Source organism: Nerophis lumbriciformis, linkage group LG13, assembly GCF_033978685.3.
Source record: "Nerophis lumbriciformis linkage group LG13, RoL_Nlum_v2.1, whole genome shotgun sequence".
Taxonomy (NCBI): Eukaryota; Metazoa; Chordata; class Actinopteri; order Syngnathiformes; family Syngnathidae; genus Nerophis; species Nerophis lumbriciformis.
This window is the reverse complement of record NC_084560.2, coordinates 16,379,191-16,401,231: the sequence shown is the minus strand read 5'-3', so window position 1 is coordinate 16,401,231 and position 22,041 is coordinate 16,379,191. Positions and strand designations below refer to the sequence as shown.

At 39.0% G+C, this 22,041-nt stretch overlaps 1 protein-coding gene across 2 annotated transcripts in view; it reads left to right on the top strand.

The window, feature by feature from the left end:
• LOC133614001 (obg-like ATPase 1) overlaps positions 1 to 22,041 on the top strand; it is a 208,940-nt gene that overhangs the window by 79,643 nt on the left and 107,256 nt on the right. For both annotated transcript variants that reach the window (XM_072914573.1, XM_072914574.1), the window contains exons 3-4: positions 11,860 to 11,931; positions 12,069 to 12,151. In XM_072914573.1, coding sequence (XP_072770674.1) covers positions 11,860 to 11,931; positions 12,069 to 12,147 — 151 coding nt within the window. In that variant the 3' untranslated portion in view covers positions 12,148 to 12,151. The remainder of the gene's footprint in view (positions 1 to 11,859; positions 11,932 to 12,068; positions 12,152 to 22,041) is intronic.

Sequence of the window (22,041 nt, the reverse complement as noted above, 5' to 3'; positions counted from 1 at the left end):
ATGAAGCAATTGCTTATAATATCCCAACCCCTCTCACTCACTCCCTATTTAACATAAACAATATAATACAAGAACAATACTATACAAACAAAAACAAGAAAAACTCCTATACACTAACAATACAATAGTACCACTGTTACTATGGGGCAAGACAAGACGAGACAAAACACACACACACACACACACACACACACACACACACACACACACACACACACACACACACACACACACACACACACACACACACACACACAGGCCCAAACACTCTCTGACCATACACCTCTCTCCCATCGCTCTGTGCTGAGGGCATCACTCTCTTTCCTCCTCGTACTTCTTCAGTACTTCTTTTTTAAAGTCTTTTAAATGTAATCATGTTAGAACAGGTTTTTAACTCTTCCCCTAAGTTGTTCCACAGAGTGACTCCACGCACTGAAATGCACATTGATTTTAAAGTTGTTCTAAATTTAGGCAAATGTAATTTGTTGTTTCCTCTTAGACTGTAACTATGGTGAGCATCTCTATCCTGGAATAGGTTTTGTATATTGGATGGTAGAGAGTTTTGGGATGCCCTAAACATAATTTGAGCAGTTTTAAAGTTGATTACATCGTACAGTTTAAGTTGCTTTAACTCCATGAATAGTGGATTTGAATGATGTAAGTAGTGAACATTGGACACAATCCTAATGGCCTTTTTCTGTAGAGTGACTAAAGGCTGTAGATGAGATTTATAACAATTTCCCCAGACTTCAACACAATAGTTTAAATATGACATAATGAATGAATGATACAATAACAGCAGAGCATTGGTGTTCAATAAATGACATGATCTCCTTATCATTCCAACACATTTAGCAACTTTTGTCCTTAGGTAACTTATATGAGGCTTCCATGATATATTTTCATCTATTACCACTCCTAAAAATGAATTTTGTTGGACATATTCTATTGGTGTATCATCAATAACAATCCTGATGGGTATTTCACTTTTGCGATTGCTAAAGAGCATGATTTTGGTCTTCTTTAAATTCAGAGACAATTTGTTGGTATTAAACCACGTTTTTAACTTGATCATCTCCTCAGTTACAGAGGCCAGAAGTTGCTTCATGTCGTCACCTGCACATGTAATGGTTGTATCGTCAGCAAAGAGGATGAACTTCAGCAGTGTTGATACTTTACATATTTCATTGATATACATTATAAATATAATAACATATTTTTATAATTAAGCAAAACACAACAAAAATGCAACAAACACAGCGAAATATGAACTTGAATGGTAAAAAATAAACCCACCTACAATGTGATATATCTGATATATCACTAAGCTTTAGAACTTTGTTGTAAAAATCTCCTTCCGCGTCTGTCCCTGACACCCACATTTCAGGCTCTGGAAACACTCTGTGGAAACGCTCCCCACCCACACTGCTTGGTGCCTCGTCTGAGCTGCTGTGACTTAGATGACCATAGTAACTAATTAGATGACCATAGTAACTCATTAGATGACCATAGTAACTAATTAGATTACCATAATAACTAGTATATCATGCAAAAGCGCAGATTCCAAGCATAGAAAGACTTAGTATTAGGGATGTCCGGATCCGATATTTGGATCGGCCGCCGATATTTGCCAAAAAATGCGTATCGGCAAGGCATGGGAAAATGCCGATCCAGATCCAGTTTAAAAAAACAAAACTCTGGTCCGTGTTTTCCAACGCACCGATTTATTCTACTTTTCTGCTGCTCCCTAATTTCCGTTCCGCATTTTCCAGCACACCTTCAACACATCCACAGGTCTGTGGATTCTCACGCAGTTGCTTTTAGCTGCTGGCATTACACGACAGGCTCTTCTCACTCTTTTCTGTGTCTCCTTCTCACAGACAGCAAGCGCACCTTCTTACACTCGTCACATACTGTCACGTCATACGTCATATACGCATACGGCCTCCATAAGCAGAGAGGTAGCAGCACGGCTAACATTAGCTGTGATGCTAGCGCAGCCGTGCAAGCAACGTTCCCTCTAAGGTGCGCGCCTGTGCAATTGCGCACTGCTCAAGCGTCCTCTGCGCACGGCAAATCTATGCCACGCACAAAATCAAATAAAAAAATAAGCGCATAACAATTTTCGACACGACAGAGAAAACAGTTTTCGTCATCATTGTTCAAATATTGTAACGTCTGTCGAGACGCTTAGCTCCATTCGGTGCCACACGTCCACACCATCAAAATGCTCAGGCAAACATTTCCAGATCAACACCGTATGAAAAAAATAGTGATTTTTTTAGTTGTGATTTCCTTCTCTGCATGGAAGTTTAAAAGTAGCATATATTAATGCAGTATGAAGAAGATTGTTTTAATGTAGACACATAGAATCATCATACTGCTGTGATTATATGCATCAAGTGTTCATTCAAGGCTAAGGCAAAATATCCACATATATATTGTGTATCGCAATATGGCCTTAAAATATCGCAATATTAAAAAAAGGCCATATCGCCCAGCCCTACTTCAATGATGCCATTTCTGTTTGTCATGTATAATTTTGTCTATTTTGTTTTTATCCTTGAATAAACAGGTCAGTTTCTTGTTACCAACCATTATGTATTATTCAAACTCACCTAATTCAGCTGGCTAGTTGTTATTAAGAGTACTAAATCCCTTTTCAACATGATTCTGACAACTAAGTAGGCTAAATAACTTTAAACTTTAATACATGCTCGGATAGGCCAGTATCGGTCAGTATCGGTATCGGATCGGAAGTGCAAAAACAACATCGCTATCGGATCGGAAGTGCAAAAACCTGGATCGGGACATCCCTACTTAGTATAGTTAAAGACTTACGGTCATTAGAAAACATCACTGAACATCATAATCGCAGCTACACTTTACATCTTAAACATCTAAAAAAATTATTTGGGCACATCCGGCGGGCCAGATTGAAAAGCTCAAGGGGCCCCCGGGCCTTAATTTGCCCAGGTTTAATTTAATGGGTAGGGGAGCAGTACTGTATGTCGTTGTGTATGCAGTCCATATTTACACATTGTTATCATGATTTGATGACCATGCCGCCGTCGTGTTTGCAGGGACAATTTGTCATGGCTTTTTGTCCACATGAATCGTCTTGCAAACAACAACAATAATAGGAAGGCAGCTCACCAGCGGGCGCTCCACGGCGGCAGGCATATGCCTTTGACCCCTGCGGGACCCGCGTGCCTTTCATTAACACCTGCCTGTTAGGAAAGCGCCGCACGGCGGCCGCAAGCTGATGAGGGAAACCCGGAGCGGGTTCAGGCCGTGTCAGCGGCCGTTTGCTGTTTCCATTTCACAGATGATTAATCTCTCTGTGAAGACTTGGGCCGGGCGGGCGGCGTGTGTGCGCCTTCTTCCTGCTGGCTGCACTCTGGCTGCCTGACTAAAAGGCCTATAGAATTCCTGCAGAGAGAGATGTGCTCAGAGTGAATGCAGCTGGCCGGGGGTCAGCGTGTGGAGCTTTTTTCTGCCGTTGTGTAATTGAGGCTCTGGCGAGGTTTTTTTTTCCCCCCTCACTTCTTTCAAAAGGCAGTATGATTGTGAAGTGCGCTAAGGGTTTGGGGAGGGGAAAGAGGCAAGGGGGAGTGTTTCAGGGGGTGGGCAAGTTTTTGTATGAAGAGGCATGTCAAGTTGACAGGAACAATAAGAATGTGTTCCGCTAATTTCTGTGAGGCTGGATCAACAATAACAGGCTCCGTTTCTTTAATACAACTTTTATATCGACCTCCCTCCCACTTCCCACCCTTTTCCGCTTCCACATCCTGTCAAGAACCAGACTCGACTGGGGTCTCGAGGACCTCGCCGATGCTGCTGGGAATGCTCAATATTTTTTATCCAAGAAGAATGAATAATTAGTTCTGCGAATATTCCGCTTGGCTACATTGTTCAAAGTGCCTGAGGAAGAATCTGTAATTTACACCTAACGAACCAACTTCCAATTAGCTCCCCGCTCTTTCCAATTTTGCCCGAACCCCCGTGCCCATTCGCTGCTTATGCTTCAGCTGTCAATGGGGAATATCGATGTTCAAAATTGTGACTGTAGGGCGAGACAACCCAAGGGGAATTTTGTCATGTTCTAGTAAGGGGGTCTTGTTCATGCCATCTCTTTCAAAGACTATGTGAGGATAGGTCTTTATTGTCATTTCACAAGTACAACAAAACTTTGTTTTCAGCACAACCCCGTTCAAGATTAGACAAACAGTGTACAGGGTTACAGAACAGGAACGCTGATAAGTCACCACAAGGCGCCCCGTAAAAGATGGGAAAACGGTAAACGCTGGGGAAGGATGAGTAAAAAAAATACAATCTAGACTGGAGTGGGAAAAAACCTCCATAGCAAAACACATATACATATTACAATGTACCAGAGGTGTGGACTCGAGTCACATGACTTGGACTCGAGTCAGACTCGAGTCATGAATTTGATGACTTTAGACTCGACTTGACAAAATGTAAAGAGACTTGCAACTCGACTTAGACTTTAACATCAATGACTTGTGACTTCACTTGGACTTGAGCCTTTTGACTTGACATGACTTGACATGACTTGCTACTTTCCCCAAAATCCAACGCTTAAAAAGTTATTTGGGAGCGCTCCGTATTTTTCATTTTCTTCGTCTGTGTCTCTCAGCGTGTTGTTCCTGTCAGCTGGTGTGCTGTCAGTACAACAGCCAATCAAATTAGATCTACGTTGTTTTCATCACGCAGCATTCATCCAATCAAATTGCAGTACAACCACCGAACAAGTTGTCAAACAACGCAACAATTATGCCAAAGTTGGTTTCGTTCGGGTATAAAAACTACGACTTGGTCAACAAAAAACGAATTGCCGTATGGAAATCACGCAGTTCGAATATTACAGACGGAGACGCAACAACGTTCAACATTTGAAGTTGCACAAAGAAGGGTAAGTTTTGAATGTAAGATAACGTTTATTGGCTAAGTTACGTGACTTGTATTTGCTGTGTAGTTAAATCAGTGAGGCTGCAAACTCACTGCTAACGTTATAACCATAGACATCTTATAAATAGACGTAGCATGGAGCGCTACTGCCTACTGGCGCAGACGAGGCGCGGGGCCGCCATCTTGGAGTGGTGATCCGCTCCACTCAGTGCAATTCATTTGGCAGGAACAATGAACTGTCAGTGCATTTAATTCATTTTACCTCACTGAATACCACTGATTTTCACCCCCCTTTTTTGTCATACGTGTAGCTATGATAATAGACACATGTTTTGGCGTGTTTTAGTATTCATAGTTTGCTTAACAGTAATATAATATTCTTATATGCTATAAGTGACCAGACGTCCGAGATCAAAACTGGGATTATAATCCTAGAGAAGGGGAAAAAACGGTAAACTATTTTTAAGTTGAAGAAACAATATGATTAGGTTATATATACATGCGTATATCCTACATAAACAATGTATGAATACATTAGATATCTATATATCTTAGGGACCTATAGACTGTATCTCTGTTGCTGCAGCAGCAGAGAGTTTATTCTGTCTTGACACTTTGTATTGATATTTTCTATTACATTCTTCCCTTAAATGATAATATTTGCAGTGATTGTTTTATATGTATTATTTTATGTAAGTCGCTTTGGATAAAAGCGTCTGCCAAATACTTAAACATAAACACATATAAACACCTGAAAGTCTTCATATCAGCTAAAACCACCAATCTGTTTCACTGGATTCAGAATAAAACCAAATTCTGTTTTACCCAACAATGTTAGTATTTGGATATTGTTACTTGAAGACTTATTCCTGGTTACAATTATACTGTTAAGAAAGTATTGTCTTATACTTTGCCTAAAATGAGAATGCATCATAATCAGTGGCGGCTGGTGAATTTTGTTTTAGGTGGGGCTGAAAGTTTGTAAACCAAACCCCTGTAGGGGCGTCATCCTCCCCCAGAAGATTTATTTGTGATTTTCACATACAAATATTGAAGATCTTTGATCCTTCTCAACTCTGTGGTAATATTATTTTCATAAGATACAACCAATAGTACGTTAATGTTAAATCTTACTTGTGAAAAGTAATCCCCCGATTCCTATTTTCAACAGTCCGCTCATTTGAGCAGGAAAACGCTGAACACCAGCCCGGCATCTTTGTTTTCTACCTGTCAACTGTCAGTTTAGGCTGCTCGCCGGCTCCTCATCACCACTTCAAGATGGCGGCCAAATTGCTCACGTCACAGCAACCTGCGTCTACTTATAAGATGTCTATGGTTACAACGTCATTGCAAACACGGCAATCTGTTGCGTCCACTGCAGTTTGCTACCTTATTCATACTTTTTGTCAAGTGATTTTTTTTTAAGCAGGGTTGCATGAGGTACCTACACATAACGTTACGTTAGACAATGTATCACTCACAGTAACGTAACGTTAGTCAATGTATCACACACAGTAACGTAACGTTAGTCAATGTATCACACACAGTAACATTACGTTAGTCAATGTATCACACACAGTAACATTACGTTAGTCAATGTATCACACACAGTAACGTAAAGTTAGACGGTGGTCAGCAGCACCGCGTATTTTAGCCACCTACAAAAAGACAAACATAGTCAAATAAAGGTCAGTTAAAATGTATACTATATTAAGAATATGTGTACATATTGCATAGGGTCCTGACATCTAAAAAGTACAACTCTGTTCATTGTTATGTTCATATATTTGTTATGTTTTTCTTGTGTACGCACACATAAACACACATACAGTATGAGATGAGATCAATGAGATAAGGTAAGAACAGGATAGAAACTGCTGTGGAACTAGTTACAATGCAATATGCCATTGAAATACAATGTTAACACTTTTGTGCAAATAAGTACAGTTGCACTTGTTTTTTTCAAATGTGTTTATTCTGTAAAGGAATGAGTTACATGTTTAAAATGACTGGTTAATAGTGCTATTTTGAAGTGCAATGTCAGCACTATCTTTTTCCCTGCAATTTCAAATGCACTTGTTTTAATAAATAAATACAGCATTTTAAAAGCATACACAATCTGTGTAAATATATTAGTCTGTGGTTAAACGACTTGAAAGGACTCGAAACTCAAAATGCAGGACTTGGGACTTGACTTGAGACTTTCCAGTCTTGACTTTGGACTTGACTCGGACTTGCTCTGTCTTGACTCGGGACTTGACTCGGACTTGAGGGCAAAGACTTGAGACTTACTTGTGACTTGCAAAGCAATGACTTGGTCCCACCTCTGCAACGTACATCTCGAGATATCTAGCAACAGAGGGGAGGGAGTGGGGGGGGGCCATGGTGGCAGGGTGCAGCTCTCAGGCGCTGCCCATCCTTCCGTCACCCCTATGGGATTTGCGTAGTCATTATTTGCATCAGGATGCTTTGCATTTAGGACATGATTAATATTCTTTTTCATCTATTTAATGGCTTCTGCCTCACTCTTCTCAAACAGGACATCATGTGCGAAATCAAGATTTGGGTGGTGGACTACAATTACCAAACTTCTTACATTATTATATCTCCTTCGGTTGTGAACAAGCAAGCCACTTATTCCATTCTTCTGCAGATAAGGACTGGATCAACATAGAAAAAAATATGTTAATGAATTTGGACATTGATGTGGGGAGCTTATATTATATTAAAAAAATACCTCATGAATTGAGGCAGAGCCCAATAGAAGCCACCTTTTAACATTCTAAAACTGTGCCAGAAAATACTAGGAATCAACCCAATGACATCTGTCAATCAACCGCTTTGGTACAATCCTAATATTATCAGTAATAAAAATTTGTTTTTTTATTAATGATCCTTGTCTTCAGTCCAACTAGTAATATTTGTGTTTCTCTGTCGTACATGCAAATTAGTTATTCTTTCTTGTTTATACTAAAAATGTGTTTTTTTTTATTAATGATAATATTAGGATTGTACCAAAGTGGTTGATTGACAGATGTCATTGGGTTGATTCCTGGTATTTTCTGGCACAGTTTTAGAATGTTAAAGGTGGCTTCTATTGGGCTCTGCCTCAATTCATTAGGTGTTTTTTTTTAATATAATATAAGCATACTTGTCAACCCTCCCGAATTTTCCGGGAGACTCCCGAAATTCAGTGCCTCTCCTGAAAACCTCCCGGGACAAATATTCTCCCGAAAATCTCCCGATTTTCAGCCGGAGCTGGAAGCCACGCCCCCTCCAGCTCCATGCGGACCTGAGTGAGGACAGCCTTTTTTCATGACGGGAGGACAACAGGGTGACAAGAACTAAATCATCCAGACTAGAGATAAATCTTATTATTATGTTTATTTTACCTAAAAATACATATATTTATTAATTTTAAAAAAACAAAACTAAATACATTTTTACTATATTTTGCTAAAAACATCAAAATTAATTTTATTTTTATTTGTATTTTTTCGTGACTCCTTATTACATCCAGCCATAGGATTATACATTAAAATAAACATATTTGAAATAATTGATTTTAAATTATCATAATAATTCATTTAAAATGACCATATTTAATTATTAAAATAATTGCTTGTTTATCAACAACTTTAGCATTTTATTCATTACATTTTGAAACTCTCAGAAGCCAAGTTATGTTATATTCCTTAATATTTATTTATGCAAGTTTGAAGTATCAATTATCTAAACACAGTTTTGTTTGCATATTATCATATATATATATATATATATATATATATATATATATATATATATATATATATATATATATATATATATATATATGTATGAAATACTTGACGTGGTGAATTCTAGCTGTCAATATACTCCTCCCCTCTTAACCACGCCCCCAACCACGCCCTGCCCCACCCCCGACCACGCCCCCACCCCCCACCTCCCGAAATCGGAGGTCTCAAGGTTGGCAAGTATGTATAAGCTCCCCACATCAATGTCCAAATTCATTAACATATTTTTTTCTATGTTGATCCAGTCCTTATCTGCAGAAGAATGGAATAAGTAAATGGACAACATGGAAAGATAGAGGTATTACTAAACCTCATCATATTATTAATAAAAACTATTTTAAACCGTTTAATGATTTAGTTGATCAATATAATGTACCCAGAAATCATTTTTTACATTTTATCTCTTTAAAACACGCTGTAAATAAATGCATATCCTCTGAAAGTATGTCCTTAGATAGCCATGAACTGGAAGATGCACTTTTTAATCAAGATACAACTAAGAAATTAATTAAACTATTTTATGGAATAATAAATGAACACCACACTAGAAATGCAAATGATGCATGTGTTCAGAAATGGATGATGGACTTAAACATTTTATATGAAAGAGACATATCATGGAATGATATTTGAAAAAATGCCAATAACATACCTGCCAACTACTCCGGTTTTCCCGTAATTAGTACGGTTTTCATCAACCTATTCCGGGTTCCGGTTGCAGTGATAAAAAATACGGTTTTTCATTAATTAAAAAAAAAATTTTTTTTTAAATGCGCGAGGCTATTTATAGCACCGCTGCCAAGCACGAGGCACCAGTTGCCATTGTTTCCAAACGAGCGAACGATCATGGAATCAGCCGGAGAAAAATCGCAAACGAGTCTTAAACCGAAAAGAAAACTGCAGTCATTCCGTGAAGAATATTCAAAAACCTATCCGGGAATAATTATCCATTCCAAAAAGGGTGAAAACTACGCGAATTGCACCTTGTGCAGACAAGATTTTTCGATCGGACACGGAGGAATTAGCGATGTAAATGACCACGTTGGGACAAAAGAACACAAGTCTAATGCCGTTGCTAGCGATACAAGTGGAAAACTTTCAACGTTTTTCGGATTTTAGCCACAAAAAGGTAATGACACCAATGTTATCTATTGGAATTGTTTAGTACTGTTATACTGTTAAAAGTGTTTATACTATTTATGCTTTCAAGTCCAAGTTGAAGAAATCTTGTTAAATGTTGACAGCATAACTACCAAAATACAGAAGTATGTCCTTAATATTTTTGCAGTGCTATTTCTGTTGAAAAGTTAAAATGATTACATTAGAGATGTGATGTGCCATTTTTCAAGTGTCTGATGGCTTAAATTAATTTTCATTAATTTTTCATATTTTGAATTCTTTTGAAAGGCTTACAAAAAAACTACATTTGAATTGTAATTCCATGCTATTGACAGGACTATTAATTTTAATGAAGTTAGCTTACCATGTTTACAGTATGATAATTGTGATAGAAATGTGAATTTTAGGCACAGAATATTTTTTACAATTGAACAAGGTAGTAGATTATACAAGCTTGGACAGAAAGTTAATAATGACACCAATTTTTTTTTTTATGGAATTGTTTAGTACTGTTTTACCATTTGTTTACTGTAAAAAGTGTTTATACTGTTTATACTTTCAATTAACAAATTGAAGTCTTGTGAAAGGTTGACAGGATAACTGGCATTAACTGTCAAAATAATTTCAAACTATTGAAGTTAGCTTACAGAATAAACATGTCAATCAACCCATATGATTTTTGCTGTAATATTTTTGTTTTGAAAAGTCACTGTGACTGATAGAAAAGTAATGGTTTTAGCAACATTTTAACCTGTCTGAATGCTAATAATCATTTTGCGTCGGGGGGCGAAGCCTGAACCCCCCACCAGGACTTTGTCCTGGACCTACCGGGGCCTGCGGCCCCTGGACCCTGGCTACTAGGTTTTTCTGATTTCAAAAGTTGGCAGGTATGCAATAAGCCCTTGAGGAAGCATTAAAGATAAGCTAACTCAATTTAAGATATTGAATAGATTGTATTTTACATCTTCTCAATTGTTTAAAATTGGCGTAGTAGATAGCAAGTTATGTACGAAGTGTCGGGCAGCTGAGGGAACTCTTGTTCATTTATTGTGGGAATGTCTGAGAATAAAAGAGTTATGGTTGAAAACAACAAAATAAGCAATCACATTCCTTAATATAAACATCCCCATGACACTGCAGACTTGTATTCTTGGGGATCTCCATCAATTTAGTAACGTGTCATCAAAGAGTAAAAATGCATTTCTTTCAATATGCATAATAACAAAAAGGGTAATATTTAAAAAATGGATAGCTGTTGATAGTCCAACTCCTACTGACTGGTACACACAAGCTATGGAGATGATATCAGTAGAAAAAACTGCATTTAGTTCAGATAATAATGAGTCATTTATTGGAATATGGGATCCATTATTTAAATTTGTTTCAACTAATAAATGAACCAAAATATGACTTATTATATCTTTGTGGAAAATGTTGGACGCGGTGTGTTGTCGGGCTTATGGGATGTGATGCAAGTGTAAGCCACTGTGAGACTATTGTTCATTTCTAATTTTTTGTATTATTTTTTATTAATGTTTTTTCATGATGATATCAATGAGGGTTTTTTAATCACTGCTATTTTGAAATTGTTACTAATATTGATGCTGTTGTCGATAATGTTCATTTTTGTTTCACTACATTTGGATTTGTGTGTCCTCAATTGCTCTCAATTGCTCTGTTTATTGTTGTTCTTAATGTTGCTGGGACGGGTTTGGTTTTGGAATTGGATTGCATTGTTGTGGTGTTGTTGTGTATTGTTTTGTTGATTGATTAATAAATTCATAATTAAAAAAAAAAGATTTGGGTGGTGGATGAAAAAGAAACACGTACGTAAAAATCTCGACCGGAATGAAAAAGAAGTGAGCCGGCTATATCAGATCCTTGTCATCAGTCCAACTAGTAATATTTGTGTTTCTCTGTCGTACATGCAAATGAGTTCTTCTTTCTTGTTTATACTAAAGCTGGCCTTTAAGTTCTGGTTTCTTACGGTTTGCCTTACTTGTGGTTTTTCTAGATCGGTGCTTGTTTCTCACATTTGCACCATAAACCTGTCGGAGGAAGTCTACATCAGGGAAAAGAACAAATGGTAAGTACTCTGAGGAAATGATAATCCTCCATTTACAAACCACTCATTAATTTACGAAACACAGAACGAATACAAATCTGCTTTATTGTACAAACCTTGTCTCAGTGTTCATGGAATGTGTGGTTTGGAACATTCAGGAAATATCCACAGTGTTGTCGACACTCTTTCTACCGCCCAACCCTTTCCCTTCCGCTGCACGCCAAGAAGATTCACTGATAAGGTAAAGTGAATTTTATTTTTTATTCTTAATCATTGTAACGACCTGGCTTATAATAACAATATCACCAATACTTTGTAAATATTCAAGTCACAAAATGAAAATGGAGTTTTGTTGGAGGTTTTTGTATGGCTAATCATTGGATTTTATGGGTGGAAGTAGTAGTGGCTCTCCTGTAAGCGGACTTTTATATATTTAGAATGCATTACAATCCTTCCGTCGTCATGTCTTTGACAATGATCGTGAACGATAGACACAATTTCAAATCCATTTTTGATTTGTTTGAATCGATTAAGAGTTGTTACAAATAAGAATCGTGATTCATGCCAATAAATGTTGACACCCCGAATAAGAATAAGTTAAGCTTTAACAGTGTGCTGTGTTTCAACTAGAGATGTCCGATAATGGCTTTTTTGCCGATATCCGATATTCCGATATTGTCCAACTCTTAGATACCGATTCCAATATCAGCCGATACCGATATATACAGTCGTGGAATTAACACATTATTATGCTTAATTTAGTTGTGATGCCCCGCTGGATGCATTAAACAATGTAACAAGGTTTTCCAAAATAAATCAACTCAAGTTATGGAAAAAAATGCCAACATGGCGCTGCCATATTTATTATTGAAGTCACAAAGTGCATTATTTTTTTTAACATGCCTCAAAACAGCAGCTTGGAATTTGGGACATGCTCTCCCTGAGAGAGCATGAGGAGGTTGAGGTGGGCGGGGTTGGGGTTGGGGGGGCGGGGTTGAAGTGGGGGTAGGAGGTAGCGGGGGGTATATTGTAGCGTCCCGGAAGAGTTAGTGCTGCAAGGGGTTCTGGGTATTTGTTCTGTTGTGTTTATGTTGTGTTACGGTGCGGATGTTCACCCGAAATGTGTTTGTCATTCTTGTTGGGTCTGGGTTCACAGTGTGGCGCATATTTGTAACAGTGTTAAAGTTGTTTATACGGCCACCCTCAGTGTGACCTGTATGGCTTGACTTGTGTGTGTGAAAAGCTGTAGATATTATGTGACTGGGCCGGCACACAAAGGCAGTGCCTTTAAGGTTTATTGCCGCTCTGTACTTCTCCCTACGTCCGTGTAGGGAGAAGTACATAAAAAGTCATACATTTTACTGTTTGAAACCGATACCGACAATTTCCGATATTACATTTTAAAGCATTTATCGGCCGATAATATCGGCAGTCCGATATTACCGGACATCTCTAGTTTCAACCTAACCAACGTAAATATATGATTGATAATGCGTGAGTGTATGTGTATATGTATGTGCATGTGTATGTATAATTGTACAGTGGATGTGTGTGAATGTATGTATCATGTTTGTGTGTGTGTGTATGTACATTGAACAAAAATAGCCAGACACCTCATCACGTTAGGAACAACAATTACTTTAGGAAAAAATATGATCCATAAAATTGTATTGTTGAATCTGAACATAAGGAGGATGATCTACAAGTTTTATGAACTCTGCTAAACAGATCCAGCTTTAGTGAAACACTAAGCATCATGTAGCAGTATTGCTAAGTGCTAAGCAAAAAATACAAACTACAAACATAATATAACGAAAGCCTACTGTACAATGTCTGCTCTTACTTTACTGAAGACTGACAGGATGTCCATAAATTCCCCTTTATATGAAGAATTGTCAAGACTTGGTCCTTCGGGTTTGTTTTCCCGGAAGGCAACGGAAAGTTGGCGCGGGCAAGACGGGAATGTGAGTACATGATTTTATTTAACACTATCAAAAAAGAACAAACGAAAGGTGCGCACAATGGCGGAGGTACAAAACTTGGCTAATGAAAACAAAAGACTTGCACAAAGGCAAACAACTATAAACATGAAACAAAAACTTACTTGGCATGGGACAGTGAACATGGCATGAAGCAGAGTGATGATAACGGGTGATGTTGCCAGGCAGACTTACTTGAAAACAATGGACTTAAATACTACAGACTTGATTGACAACAGGTGTGTGAGACCGAACGCGAAGACAGGTGCAACTAATCGGTCGTCATGGTGACAAAACAAGAGTGCACAAATAGTCCAAAAACAAAACCGAACATAACTGAAACAAAACATGATCACACAGACATGACAAGAATGAATCATCATGCACACGAAGGGTTAACAAGGAAAAGTCTCCCATCAGACACTGTCTTTGGTTGTGTGTGTTTGTCTCCATCCCAGAGTGTCACAGATGGACAACTTCTAAATTTATGGCTAAATCCTTTAAATTATCCAGATAAGAGGCATTATTTATAATCTAGAATAGCTTTGACGGGTTGCGACGCGATGATGGAGCAGCAGGATATAGCTGCCAGCTCACAGTAAAGCAGCTAAAGGGCTACTTTACATCTGCAGTCCTCTCCAAGGTTTCTCATTGTCATCCCATTGGGTTGAGTTTTTTCTTGCCCTGATGTGGGATCTGAGCCGAGGATGTCGTTGTGGCTTGTGCAGCCCTTTGAGACACTCGTGATTTAGGGTTATATAAGTAAACATTGATTGATTGATTGATGTATTCATTTCAGTTAGTTTTAGTCTTTGCAATTAAGTTGAATGTCCCAGTGTTGCTTTTTTTCCCAGACCTACAAAACGGGGGGAAATTATCGATACTTTCACTGCATCAAGATTGGGACATGGACAATTCTGAATTGATGGAAAATGTCCAAATATTGATTATTTCTGTATTTTGAAATAAGTAATATAGATGGCTCAATTTGAATAGCAACTTATAAAATAGAACCCTATTAATATTAAAGACTGAAATAGGGCCTGGAAAAAAATGTATGAGTGGTGCTGAAGGGCGGAAAAAGAAAAAAAAAATATTTTGAAATAAATGTTTTAATTAATTTCTTATATTAATTCTGCTGCATACTGTGTGTGTTTGTTTGTTGTATAGTTGCACTATGTGTCATTTGTAGGGGTGTAACGGTACGTGTATTTGTATTGAACCGTTTCTGTACGGGGGTTTCGGTTCGCTTCGGAGGTGTACCGAACAAGTTTTCACACAAACATATCTAGTAGCCATATTTAGTTCTGCCTCTGTCTCTTGTCAGTCCTCTACACAGCACCCAGCAATGTCCCACCCACACAACCATCTGATTGGTTACATATAGAGCGATAACAGCCAACCAGCAGTGTGTATTCAGAGCGATAACAGCCAATCAGCAGTGCGTATTCAGAGCGCATGAAGTCAGTGCTTCTGCAGATATGTGTTTAGCAGGTAAGCATCAGGCAGCGGACTCTCCCCAAATTATAGTAAACAGCTCCCAGTCAACTACTAGTAACATCACTATGAGCCCGTTGACAATCCTGGCTTGAGGTGAAGGCTAATTAGCTTTTAGCGTAACGTTAGCTCATTTTGCTGTGTGTGTGTGTGTGTGTGTGTGTTACGGACAGCAAAGCCCCGTCTCTGTTATTTCACTTTACCTTTTTCTGTGTTGATTGAGCTGTGTTGAAGCAGCAAAAAAGGACATTATGTTAAATGAAGAGTTTCTGTCTCTGATAGTTGATATAATAATGTAACTGCATCATTAAGCCTACATGAACTCCATGGTGTTCAGGGATGAATAGGCTCTCCTATTGCTATTGTACTATTTTTTCAGCAATAGTTACATTAATCATTAGTAATGCAGCAGCCTAGTTTTGAATGGCAGGGTCCCTGCTATCACATGTTGATAAAAATATAACATTTACATAATAAAAATCAACTACAGGCTTCCCAAATGCTGTAATAAATTAAGCATGATGAGTTGACTTGAAACTGTTTAATGTTGCACTTTTTATATGTAGAAAACAAGTTTTGTCATTTTATTTACGGTAATCTAAGCAACAACTTGAGGCAGTTTAATGTTGATTAACGTGGGCAGAATTATTATAGTGTTCCCAATGTTAAAAGGATAAAGCCATTGTTTACAAATTTGGTAAATAACCAAAAAAATTATATTTTGTTGTTTTCTTACTGTACCGAAAATGAACCGAACCGTGACCTCTAAACCGAGGTACGTACCAAACCGAAATTTTTGTGTACCATTACACCCCTAGTCATTTGGTAGGCAAAGTCTTGTTTAGGGCCCCAATAAGCACAGAGTCAGCACCGCTGGTTTCTGAACGACCTGCTCGACATCCCATAAAAGTCGGAGAGTACAGTTCAAACATTTGTGGGCTTTATGCTTGCCATTCCCACCCTTGGACAAGTCGACACAAGACAAACATGAAATCATCTCTGGAAGCGCACAGACGCGTCAAAGTATCATTCTGATAGTCGCACGCCACCCAAGTTTGTAACATCTCCAAATGTGAAGCGGATGAGCTGGAGGCAGTCATAAGAGCCATCAGTATGATATACAACCATCATTAAAGTAGCATCTCTTCACACGGCTTTCTTTATTAGTCTTACTGAGCTTTGATACATTGATTGCTGTCTTTTGTGTAGCTTTGGATCAAAAAATTTTTTTTTTCCCAAAGACTATACCATCATGTTTTGTGAGGCAGGATGATGTAATCCTGTAATGTGTCATAGTGGCTCTTTTAATTGGATTGAGTCAGTTTTTTTCCAGGTAAAATTGTAGCGTTGTGTGTAGTTTCATACACTAGAGAAGAGACCTACACTAAGGCCAACAAATCATTTTGTCCATAGGACATGTATGTTTTCAGCTTTTTGATAGTTAAATAAAAATACATACAAACCCCGTTTCCATGAGTTGGGAAATTGTGTTAGATGTAAATATAGAGGGAATACAATGATTTGCAAATCATTTTCAGCCCATATTCAATTGAATGTACTACAAAGACAAGATATTTGATGTTCAAACTCATAAACTTTTTTTTTTTGTTTTTGCAAATAATTAACTTAGAATTTCATGGCTGCAACACGTGCAAAAGTAGTTGGGAAAGAGCATGTTCACCACTGTGTTACATCACCTTTTCTTTTAACAACACTCAATAAACAATTGGGAACTGAGGAAACTAATTGTTGAAGCTTTGAAAGTGGAATTCTTTCCCATTTTTGTTTTATGTAGAGCTTCAGTCGTTCAACAGTCTCCGCTGTCGTATTTTACGCTTCATAATGCGCCACACATTTTCGATGGGAGACAGGTCTGGACTGCAGGTGGGCCAGGAAAGTACCCGCACTCTTTTTTTACGAAACCACGCTGTTGTAACACGTACTGAATGTGGCTTGGCATTGTCTTGCTGAAATAAGCAGCGGCGTCCATGAAAAAGACAGCGCTTGGATGGCAGCATATGTTGTTCCAAAACCTGTATGTACCTTTCAGCATTAATGGTGCCTTGGGCACTAATGCACCCCCATACCATCACAGATGCTGGCTTTTGAACTTTGCATCGATAACAGTCTGGATGGTTCGCTTCCCCTTTGGTCCGGAAGACACAATGTCGAATATTTCCAAAAACAATTTAATATGTGGACTCGTCAGACCACAAAACAGTTTTCCACTTTGCATGAGTCCATCTTAGATGATCTCGGGCCCAGAGAAGCCGGCGGAGTGTCTGGATGTTGTTGATAAATGGCTTTCGCTTTGCATAGTAGAGCTTTAACTTGCACTTACAGATGTAGCGACAAACTGTATTTAGTGACAGTGGTTTTCTGAAGTGTTCCTGAGCCCATGTGGTGATATCCTTTAGAGATTGATGTCGGTTTTTGATACAGTGCCGTCTGAGGGATCGAAGGTCACGGTCATTCAATGTTGGTTTCCGGCCATGCCGCTTACGTGGAGTGATTTCTCCAGATTCTCTGAACCTTTTGATGATATTATGGACCGTAGATGTTGAAATCCCTAAATTTCTTGAAACTGCACTTTGAGAAACGTTGTTCTTAAACTGTTTGACTATTTGCTCACGCAGTTGTGGACAAAGTGGTGACCTTCGCCCCATCCTTTCTTGTGAAAGACTGAGCATTTTTTGGGAAGCTGTTTTTATACTCAATCATGGCACCCACCTGTTCCCAATTAGCCTGCACACCTGTGGGATGTTCCAAATAAGTGTTTGATGAGCATTCCTCAACTTTATCAGTATTTATTGCCACCTTTCCCAACTTCTTTGTCACGTGTTGCTGGCATCAAATTCTAAAGTTAATGATTATTTGCCAAAAAAAAAATGTTTATCAGTTTGAACATCAAATATGTTGTCTTTGTAGCATATTCAACTGCATATGGGTTGAAAATGATTTGCAAATCATTATATTCCGTTTATATTTACATCTAACACAATTTCCCAACTCATATGGAAACAGGGTTTGTACAAAAAATGAGGAAAGCCCACCGAGACAGACTGAACAATTGGATGATCACTTCATGGGTGGTATTGCAGCAACACACCAAATGTAATTAATCATAGTCCACAACATGATCGGGAGTCATGTATTAGCTCAATGGTGTGTGTGTTGTTGTGGCTTGTGTACTGCTGGCAGAAGTGGGTAAAGTAGCCAAAAAATATACTCAAGTAAGAGAACTGTTACTTTAGATTATGAATTAGTATGAATAATGATGTTGATGAAAAACATCAGAGCTGTCTTAAAGGCATGTGATCTACTATTTCTATTGTTATCTACTGACTAATGAAATGTGCACATCATTTTTTATGCTGTTTTAAAAAATATTGTGTATACAAAAAGAGTTGTATTTTCAAAATACATTCTTGGAGAAGGCATTCGACCGTGTCCCTCGGGAAGTCCTGTGGGGAGTGCTCAGAGAGTATGGGGTATCGAACTGTCTGATTGTGGCGGTCCGCTCCCTGTATGATCAGTGTCAGAGCTTGGTCCGCATTGCCGGCAGTAAGTCGGACACGTTTCTGGTGAGGGTTGGACTCCGCCAAGGCTGCCCTTTATCACCGATTCTGTTCATAACTTTTATGGACAGAATTTCTAGGCGCAGTCGGGGCGTTGAGGGGATCCGGTTTGGTGGCTGCAGGATTAGGTATCTGCTTTTTGTAGGTGATGTGGTCCTGATGGCTTCATCTGGCCCGGATCTTCAGCTCTCACTGGATCGGTTCGCAGCCGAGTGTGAAGTGACTGGGATGAGAATCAGCACCTCCAAGTCCGAGTCCATGGTTCTCGCCCGGAAAAGGGTGGAGTGCCATCTCCGGGTTGGGGAGGAGACCCTGTGGAGGAGTTCAAGTACCTCGGAGTCTCGTCATGAGTGAGGGAAGAGTGCATCGTGAGATCGACAGGCGGATCGGTGCGGCGTCTTCAGTAATGCGGACGCTGTATCGATCCGTTGTGGTGAAGAAGGAGCTGAGCCGGAAGGCAAAGCTCTCAATTTACCGGTCGATCTACGTTCCCATCCTCACTTTTGGTCATGAGCTTTGGGTTATGACCGAAAGGACAAGATCACGGGTACAAGCGGCCGAAATGAGTTTCCTCCGCCGGGTGGCGGGGCTCTCCCTTAGAGATAGGGTGAGAAGCTCTGTCATCCAGGAGGAGCTCAAAGTAAAGCCACTGCTCCTCCACATGGAGAGGAGACAGGTGAGGTGGTTCGGGCATCTGGTCAGGATGCCACCCGAACGCCTCCCTAGGGAAGTGTTTAGGGCACATCCGACCGGTAGGAGGCCACGGGGAAGACCCAGGACACGTTGGGTAGACTATGGCCTGGGAACGCCTTGGGATCCCCCGGGAAGAGCTGGACGAAGTGGCTGGGGAGAGGGAAGTGTGGGCTTCTCTGCTTAGGCTGCTGCCCCCGGGACCCCACCTCAGATAAGCGGGAGAAAATGGATGGATGGATGGCATTCGTTAAATTGTTTCTGTCCACTAGTTCTTTCTACCAACCAGGATGGGCTGGTATGATATCGTGTAATTAAAGTGTCTTCTTTGAGAATATTCTGACACGTATTAAGCAAATCGGTTTACGAGCAGAGGAGTATGTTCGGCAGCGCACAATCACGGAGTACTTACAAGCAGACACAGTGTGTAGACAGAAAAGGGAGAATGGACGCATTTGGGTGTAAAAAGTAAAGATAAATGGGAAGTTTTAACACTGAAACGCCCTCAGGAAGAGGTGCTTTAAGACATGGCTAGCTAGCTAGCAGCGAATATCCATCCACAGTGTTGTAGCTACTTCTAAATCACTAATGCTTGTCTCCATGGCGACAAATAAAGTGAGTTTCTTACATGTACCATTATCACCGGAGGACGAGGAATAGCTAAACATGCTTCACGACACACCGTAGGAGGATACAAAAGCTCACCGGCGTCACAATGTAAACAAACGCCATGGGTGGATCTACACCTGACATCCACTGTAATGATACCAAGTACAATAGCTTATTTAGTCGATACTACTATGATTACATCGATATTTTTTATCATCACAAAATCTTTTTCCGGTTTTTTTAAATGTATATTATGTTTATAAACTCAGTGAATACGTCCCTGGACACATGAGAACTTTGAATATGACCAATGTATGATCCTGTAACTACTTGGTATCGGATCGATACCTAAATGTGTGGTATCATCCAAAACTAATGTAAAGTATCAAAGAAGAGAAGAATAAGTGATTATTACATTTTAACAGAAGTGTAGATATAACATGTTAAAACGGAAAATAAGCATGTATTAACAGTAAATCAACAATATATAAAAATTTTTTACAGCTTGTCCTTCATAATTTTGACAAAATAATAGAATAGAAATGACACAATATGTTACTGCATGCGTCAGCAGACTAATTAGGAGCCTTTGTTTGTTTACTTACTACTAAAAGACAAGTTGTCTTGTATGTTCACTATTTTATTTGAGGACTAAAATGCAATAATAAACATATGTTTCATGTACACTAAGATTTTTTGTTAAAATAAAGCTAATAATGCCATTTTTTGTGGTCCCCTTTATTTAGAAAAGTATCGAAATACATTTTGGTACCGATACCAAAATATTGGTATTGGGACAACTCTGTACCCTACAAATACTGGCTTATTTCAGCTTCTCACTGATGAGCCACATTAATAATAATGCATAATGATGATGGCGTGGCGCAGTGGGAGAATGGCCGTGCGCGGCCCGAGGGTCCCTGGTTCAATCCCCACCTAGTACCAACCTCGTCATGTCCGTTGTGTCCTGAGCAAGACACTTCACCCTTGCTCCTGATGGGTGCTGGTTAGCGCCTTGCATGGCAGCTCCCTCCATCAGTGTGTGAATGTGTGTGTGAATGGGTAAATGTGGAAGTAGTGTCAAAGCGCTTTGAGTACCTTGAAGGTAGAAAAGCGCTATACAAGTACAACTCATTTATCATTTATCATTTATCATATAAATAAATGTAGCAATTGGGATTAAAACTCAATGTATGCTGCATTAAAACTACTCTGACAAATACAATCAATCCAAAAAGTGACTTAAGTAAATGTCTGGGAATAAATGTAGTGCGCGTGACTGCCGGTGATGCTGACATTCCACAAACACAACAAACCCTAAGCAGCCTGCAGAACTTCATTAAGCATGTCCTCCAACATGTGTTACCCATTTTCCAACATCATTTTCTCAATTCCATACAATATCAAAGAGCCTTAAATATCAAAAAAGCAACTATAAGTATGTTCAAAGCAAAACAAGTCATTAATGACATCTGGAGACGCTCAGTAAATCACAAGGGGGGGAGAAACTTTTATATTGAAGATGGTTTCGCTCCACATATTTGGGTTTGTCGTCACATGTTGCTCAGAATTTGAACATTAGTGGTGTGCTACACAAGCTTTACTTCATAGCGAGGAAATCCCCAACAATTACAGAGACAAAGCATGTGTTCTAATATAATCAATCAAATGGATATTGTTTAAATAAAACTACACACAAGTTGTGTTTATATTCACCACTGAAGGACTACATCAAGTCTAAGGATAGCTTGGCATTAAACTGTTAATGGAAAGTAGAA